This window comes from Limulus polyphemus, unplaced genomic scaffold (assembly GCF_000517525.1).
Source record: "Limulus polyphemus unplaced genomic scaffold, Limulus_polyphemus-2.1.2 Scaffold5599, whole genome shotgun sequence".
Lineage (NCBI taxonomy): Eukaryota > Metazoa > Arthropoda > Merostomata > Xiphosura > Limulidae > Limulus > Limulus polyphemus.
Window position 1 is genome coordinate 7,076 of NW_013671209.1, and position 8,619 is coordinate 15,694.

Genomic DNA, 8,619 nt, shown 5'->3' on the forward strand with positions numbered 1-8,619 from the left:
AGCTTTAACATGTACATTGCTATAGAATGTGGACCTAAACACGTCATACAGCCCACTCCTGTTAACATTTTTCTTAAGTGTACCAAGCAGTGTTACCAAATGAACATACAACAAAAAAGGAGCATAAAATTTTTCATTTTAAACCCATTTTATAATAACGAAAGTTTTATGCTTTACATTAATTACTTTAAAATAATTGTTTAAACAACATATTTCAATTACATGATAGGAGATTGTAACTATTAAACAGTTATTCCAAAAGTCAAATTATATATTATAAAAAATGCCATTAATCATTGGAATAGCTCAAGTACTTTTTGTTTATTTTACCGTCGCACCATTGATTATAGTGCGTAGTTAAATAGCGTTTCAAAGAATCTTGGGCTCTTCATCGTTCAGCCCAATATGGGAGTTCTGATCCTATCCTATCTGACTTGGTAGTTATTTTAGGTTTATTAGAAAACATGGAGGTGTTCAGAAATTAATATTCTTTTATATATCTACTTACGGGAGACAAACAAAAGATGTGAAATGCTACTTTTACATCACTTTTATTTTGAAACTGTATGTAATTGTATGATTCTGTGAAAAAAATACGGTTTTAATTTTTGACTCATGCGCTCACACTATTTTTTACTTTTTTTATTTTGGTAATTTAGTAGTTTGATGCTAGAGGGCGATATTATTCAAGAAGGAAGTGGATATTGGAGTAGGGTTTGACTTTGCGGCAGATATTGGGAATATAGTAATATAAAGGATTTTAAAGGAGGAATACAATGTCGGAAGAAAATCATGATGGTAGTCTTGATGGGAGTGAGTCGCAAGATATTCCCGAGATAGAACTGATAATTAGAGTGAGTAAAAATTTTGAAATATTAGGATGAAATTAAGCTTAATAATTAGTATCGTCTTTTGTACTGACAAGTTATTGAGAAATGACATACTATTAGTTATCAGTATTGGTCACTATTACATGAAAGTATCGTTCATGCATGTAAAAAATGGAAGATAGGCTTAGCTGGATCAGAAACAGCAGTATTGGTAGAAAGGTTGTCACCTATCACATATGCTAGTGTTACTAAGATGAATACAAAAATTGAAATTACAGAGCTCAGTGCTACTGCTAGTGAATCATACTCGGAAATGAGCCCGCTTTTTGATTCTGATATTTTACACTTCTATAAGTTTTCTCTGATAAAAGTGATATCAACTTTTTTTTAAAATATTTGTTGTATTATTACAACGTCATTATGTATTTATAAAAAGTTTTGACACAGTATAATCTCAATTTTAGGAAAAAAAATATATGCATGTTGATAGAATTTTTCTTTCACTTGGTATTTACACCACATTCATTGTTGCTCTTCATGAATATTACTGCTTGGCTAACCAACAAAAATTGAATATAATGTATGCACATTGCTAAGCAAGCCATTCGAAAAGGTCATATCTTAAGAAATTTTTTTATCACAGAAGGAGACTGCATGTGGGCATTGAAAGCCAAGAGCTATCATCTTTGATATTCAGTATTGTATTTCCAAATGTTTTATTCCACTACTAAAATAGACCATCTAGAAATACTTGGATTTTCATCATAGCTTATAGCCATTATGTAATTCTGGAGGTGAAAGATAACCATATACAAATTAGAGCTTGGTAATTAATAGAATTTGATAATTATTGACCATTGGGCTCATTAATCAATTATATTCATCTAATAGATTTTTCTCATGACACTTGGATAGTTGGAATAAATAAAAATGGTAATACTTAGAAACAGTAATTTCAATTACTTGATTATATTTATAAGTTATAATACTAATTCATTAAACTGAAAAATAAGAAATCATAGTGGTGGTATTATGATTACTTGGGTAATTGAAATAATTAAAAACTGTAATACCTGAAAACACTAATTTTGATTAGTTTATTATTTTTGTGGTATTAATCAATTTAATTAATCAGTTATTTTACATGTCAGTTACTGATGTAATTGAAGCTCATAGATAATTTATTAAGTTAATCACCTAGCTCCACTATAAATATACATTATTACAGAATATCACAATTAGTCATATATTCAACAAAATTCATGGCCATACAGGATTTTTAATTAAGTATTTTTATTTTGTGACCTTTGAATACTTTTTGCTTACTTATATATTGATATGTTTAAGAGACAATAATAATAAAAGCCAACCTTTTATATAAGGTATTTTAATTTGTGACTCGTTGTATTGTAACTGAATATACTTTTGTGTTTAACTGTTGCTCAGATCATGAATCATTTCAGCAAATACTTGCTGAATATTATCATCTTATGTTCAGAATTGATATTGGTTCCAGTGGCAACAATTTTGTCTTCCCTTATCAATCACATAACTAAAGTGTAAATATTGGTAGGGTGATATTTGAGCTGAAAGATTACTAATATAAATTGTTAACATTTTATAAGAAATCATATATTTATGTATATATTATGATAAGCCACATCTCCAGGTAAGCCATTTCACAAGTTTATTAATAATGGCAAAATAGAGTTTGTATCTACAATATATACTACTAAAGGTTAAAACTATTATTTCTAATATTGTATTTTATATTTTCTACTTTTCCAATCATTGTAAGACTTAAATTGCTAACTAACAGTGTTGAACATCTAATCAAGACTTCTAATTCTCTTTTATTCTGGAGAAATTATGTCCCAAACTCTAAGCATCTCAATGTGGCTTAAATGACTGAAACAAAAGATGATATAGTACACCCACCTAGGCACTGTTTTTGACATGTTGATATCCTTCCTTAGTAAAGTGAACAAAAAGTACACATGATACTCAAATGAGTCTTCATCAAAATCATGTACAGAAGAACTGTACAGTGCTACAAGAACTTTTTTGATTCTTAAACTCAGAATTTCTATTTGCTTTTTCTATCACAGTTAAATAATCAGGAGATAGCCTTATGATTTTATTAATAGCTAAAAGGAAGTTAAGAAATCAAAGACGAATTACTAGAAACTGCTGAAAATGTTACACAGAAATTGTTTTTCAGGTTGGTTAAAGAAAGCAAAATGCTATGTTTTTGTTTAAAGCTATGAGATGGTCGAGCCTTTAATCATTTCTCTTCTGATTTTACAGGGGAGGACGTTAGCAATGTACTTGGCACAAAGGATTTTTATTTCCTTAATCACTTAGATATTAATCCCTTGATGGTAAAAAGACAGATTAAGCAATTAAAAATATAGTGCTAGGAATGGACAATGTTTATTGTTTCCAGTGTTTTACACGAAATCAAAGGTCAGATATATGAGCTTCTCTCTTTCATTTTATAGGCCTAAGGATTAGAGAGTTGTTAATGTAATCCTATTTTCAAATGGAATGATAAGAGTTGCCCTGAAAATTATAGGACATTTAGTCTTACTTTTGTACTGAGTGAGAAAAAAAAGAAATCTAAATTATTAAGTGAAATATATAATAAAATAGAGCCATCATGCATTCAATAAAGGGAAATCTTGTCTTACTAATCTATTAACATGTTTTTGTAGATGTTACTTGTTATCTGAATGGTGGAGTGGTTGTGGATTTGGTGTACTTAGAAAGGCTTTTGATAAAGTACCACACAAAAGATAAAGAAAACCACAATAGAGGGGTTGTTCATAGAGTAGTTAATTTGATTGTAGGTAAGAGAAGGTAAAAATGCTGGACTGTTAGTGGTATTTGCTAATCGATTAACTTTATCACTATGTGTCACTGGTCATGTCATCATGTTTGTTGACTTGCATTCAAAATTTTATTGAACTACTATTTGATGAATTTATGTCAATAAGTTTGGTATCAAATTGTAGTTTATAATTCAAATTTTGGTATCATACAACATTGGTTACGACGTCAAATTGACAGATCCCATATAGTTATGGTAGAGAAAATAATCGACAAAATATAAAGTTTTACTGAAGACAAACATTTGAATCGTACTTACAAACCTTTAGTAAAAATACTTCATCAAAATATCTGAATTTCTGTGTACAAAATACTTGGAATCATTACTAAATGTCTACCAAATTTTGCGAAGATACACTTACAGCATTTAAAGTGGTAGTGTATATACTTGATGTGTGCACATGTGTATATGAACTCATGTATTTTAAACTGAGCCAGAACAGATAGCCCATTATAAAGCTTTGTGCTAAACAAAAAACAAACATAATAGTGATATCTCAATTACTTGGATAGTTGGCATAATCAGAAACCTAATTTTCATTATATAATTATTTTCATGGCAGTATATTTAATCATAACTTAATCAGTTGTTGGAATAATCAAAAACACTAATCAATTATAATGATTAATCATTTAAATCACCCAGCTCTGCTACTGGTGAGTCTCAGCAGTTAATTCTTTGGCCTTTGCTTTTTATTATTTACATTCGTGATATTTACAGTGCATAATTAGTAAATTACTAAAGTTTGCTGATGACATTAAACTCTTGGGTATTTTTGGCTGTATTGATGATGTTGAGATAGAACAGAATTGCTCAAAATCAATTGGTAAGTTGAACAAATATTTTGAAAATAATGTATTTTTATGGGAAGGTTAAGGTAATGCATTTGGATTATCATAAATATGATTATACATTTAATTTGTAGGTGTGCAGAATAGTTGCACACATACAGTGTGTGCTGAAGGATTTGGTTAGAACTCAAAAGATTTTACTGTAGAGCTGAAAGGAACATTCTCATGTCAAGAATCCTCCATCTTAAATTTCAGTAAATCATTAATGTGGAAATTGTTAAATATGTAGAATTAATTTTATCATCAACACAATGTCTTATTCGAGCTGAAAGGAAATAGTATCTGAGTACCACATCAGTGTAAGTTAAAACTGAGATGGATGTGTTGTGTTTATTTAATGCTTTAGAGAAACCATGAGGCAGAAGTACTTTATTGTACATCCACAGGAGACTTAATTAAAAATTAAAACAAGTTTTGGGTAAATTGCACACCAGTCCTTCATACTTTTGGAATTTTTTTCCCAAAGATTTTGGACATTCTGCAACCCTGTATAGGAACCGAACCTTCTCTGTAGCACAACTGAAGAGAAGGATATTAACATAGTGGTGGATAAGTAACTCAAGTCATTGAAGCAATGATCCATTTCTGGTTGTAAAGCTAATATATTTATAGAATGTATTTACAGACATGTTGAATACAAGTTAAAAGAGGTAATTATATTCTTTATACAAATCACTAGTTAGGCCTCACTTGGAATATTATGTATAATTTTGATCTTATCAAGAAAGGATGTTGACTTATTGGGAAGGGTTCAGAGGGGGATACTATAATGATTCTATGGATGGAAGGGTTAACTTACAGAGATAAATTTAGATTTCATTGTTTATTTTATCTTCAGAAAAAAAAGGGTGATATAGATTTTACTGAAGTTTTAAAAGATTGTGTGGGCATTGGTTAAGAAAAACGTCTGATTTGTTTGTGGTGCTTTATGAAAATATTAGGATGAGAGGATATATCTTTAAATTTTTGAAGGTCACTTTTCTTATTGGATGATTAGCTCATGGAATCAGTTGCCATCAACACTCTTCAGTAGTAGAAGGAGCAAATAGCTTATACTTTCCAGGACAACACTTATCATCCCATTTAAAAATATGAATGACATTAACAACTCTTATCCTTAGGCACTTGACCCACCAGAAATTACAGAGAGGTTTGTTTATCTGTTCTTTGACCACCTTTAAAGCACAGTGAAAGAAACCTTATCTGGCCCTGGTGCTGTAACTATTCTTAGTCTCTCAACCTTTGTACTTACCACCATTTACCAAGGTGCGTCTCAGGGGTCAGTGCTTGGGCCTTTGGTATTAATAAGGTATAATTAGTAAAGTTTACTGAAGACATTAAACTTTTGGATATTTTTAGTTGTATTGAGGATGTTCAGGTATTACAGGATGAGTTGGATCAATTTAAAATATTATTCAGAGGATAGACAGGATAAAGGCATATGATTTCTTTGTGCTATCCTCTAAAGATAATAGGATGAGAGGACACAAATTGAAGATTTGGAACAGTTAGACCAGGCCTCAGTTAAGACAATTTTGTTTTTCTAACAATGTGTTTGACTTGTAGAATGAGTTACTGTTGTCTGTATTAGAGGCCACTACTTTACAGGAATTTAAGAAGGAAATCAGTGATTTCATGAGAATTAAATGGTTAATGTGTGTGCAAGGACAGCTTTGAAGGACCAAATGATTCCTTGTTGTCTATAAAAGTTTTTTAAAGTAGAAGTATTGGTATATAACATTAATATGGAGGTTATATATAGTAGTAGTAGTAGTAATAATAAATCCAATAAGATATTAAAGAAGAATAACTTTTTTTCAGAATTCAAGCTGAAAATTGCTATTTACATGTTCTGTACAAATGCTTTAATGGATAAATTCTACTGTTAAATTGCCCCTCCCCCATTAAGAAAAGCTGGAGCCATGACTGACTTTATGCACATTTCCTTCTTCCCTAATGTTTTGATTACTCTTTTTTTTTTTTTTGTTAGTTATTGTAAGCACTAGAAACCTTTAAGTGTACCAGACTGTATCAGATAACAACAACAGAGAAGAAAAAAAGTATAAGGTTTTAGAGATGTTAGATATCTGGATTACTCAGAAATGAGTAACATAAACTCACAAAAAGTATTAAAAGAAAGTATCACACAAATATTTAAACATTGTGAAGATCTTTCACTCTGAATGAAATATAGCAAAACTACTTTATACAATTTTCTGCCACTTTTTATGATGTTTTTGTTTTTTAATAGTTTGAAAATCACATTTTTCCTCATTCTTATTATGTCTATTAGTTGTCAATCACCTAATGTCCTTGAGTTGTGGTATTGAATGAAAAGCTTATTAGTCAGTGACTTGTACCAATTAGACAACACCCTTGTTGTGTTCTAGCTGTCCTTACTTTTAGATTTACTGTGGTGTGATTCCTGGGAATAGAATTCTGTTTCAATCAATCACAATAACATATTTCTTTTAGTCTACGCATGCTAAATACAAGTTGTTTGCATTATAATTATCATCAAATAGTGTTTCAACACTGATTTGCAATCTCTCTTTTTTTTTAAAGGGTATGAATTGAGGTCAAAGCTGATTATTATATATGGTGCAGATACATGCTATATTGTTCAAACACTCTTGTAATTAGTTTATTCGTTTTTTGAATATAAAGGATACATATTTGGGTACTATGTTTAATTTGGTATTCATATAATTAACATAGCAGTTAGGATTGAACGTTAAATTTTACATACATATTCTATTTTTAGTATTCTAGTTTCGTTAATAGAAGCAAAAACTGCCAGTAACAGTTGAATAACTTTAAGAAAACAGAAAATATGTAGATCTTGAAAGCACTCTGTTAAAAATTCTGTCAAATCGATTCTTGCAAATTACAAGATCAGATAAGACTTTGGTTTGTAAATTTCCTGATTTTGTTTTTCTCAGAAACGAGTTGTAAAAACGATTAACAAATATTAAACAGTTTCATCAGGTTAACTAGTCCTGATAAGACGTCGTGTTGATGTTTAGTGCAAACCTGTTTTATATGCTTATTTGTATGTGCGCGTATATATATATATGTAGATCAAAGTTTTAACCTTTACGAGATGCCTAATTCCAACAAGTGCGTTGACATTAAAGAATAATAACTTAAAGAATCGTCGGGTAATTCATTGAACTTACTTGGGAAGTTCTTTTGTAGAAACCGCCATTATACAAACATAACCAAACAACAACAATTTTTTGGAAGAAGGCTTAAGCGACTGAGCAGCGGCGGAGAAATGGAAGCGGTTTTATCATTGTTGTTAGTACAGCGGTATCGTTAGTATTAGAAGCACTTGGTCATTTTGGCAGAAGGTACGACATTGTACCTTCTGCGTCGGAAGTTTCGCGTCAATAATTTGAGAATTTTTTTACTTTTTGCATTATTATTATTATTTTAGAACGCAGTGTTTACCTTGCTGGATTTATTTATTCTGTAGATGGAACTCATTATTTGACATTCAAATACAAGTGTGTGCAGTTTTATTTCTCGTAAACTGAGTAAAACTTGTTTTGGAGAGGAATATCAGAAAATGAAGGTTAAGAAGAAATTTGAAACAATTTGGAAGGAACGGGCATTATCTAAACTTGGATTATGATACAGTTTCGCGTGTCCAGTTAGACAATGTAGCTCGCTCAGTTGTTGTAGAAAGAAAAACGTTATTATGGAATATTTTCCTACCTAGTTGAACGTGACGTTTAAGTATAGTTATAATAGTCTTGTGCATTTTACACATGGGTTTCTCTCATTTTCAAAACGTTGTGAAAATACATTTCAACCTGTAGAAACGAACACAAATTTATATGCCATTTTTACAGATCTTGAAAAATATCGAACTGACAAACTTTTGAAACTCTGATATAAACTGAAATTAAGATTTTTAAAATTGCAGTTAAAATTACTGTTATATAAAAATAAGGAAGAAGAATTATTGAGTTATAGTGTAGTCTTGCAAACATTGATTTACAAATTACAATGTATGTATTTTTTGATAGATTGTTTGTATACA

At 30.2% G+C, this 8,619-nt stretch overlaps 1 protein-coding gene across 1 annotated transcript in view; it reads left to right on the top strand.

Annotated features, from left to right (window-relative positions):
- Positions 1-677: 677 nt before the first annotated feature.
- The window catches only part of LOC106472774 (chloride intracellular channel exc-4-like), a 33,409-nt gene continuing 25,467 nt past the window's right edge, over positions 678-8,619 (top strand). The window contains exon 1 of the mRNA XM_013933431.2: positions 678-854. Coding sequence (XP_013788885.1) covers positions 777-854 — 78 coding nt within the window. The 5' untranslated portion in view covers positions 678-776. The remainder of the gene's footprint in view (positions 855-8,619) is intronic.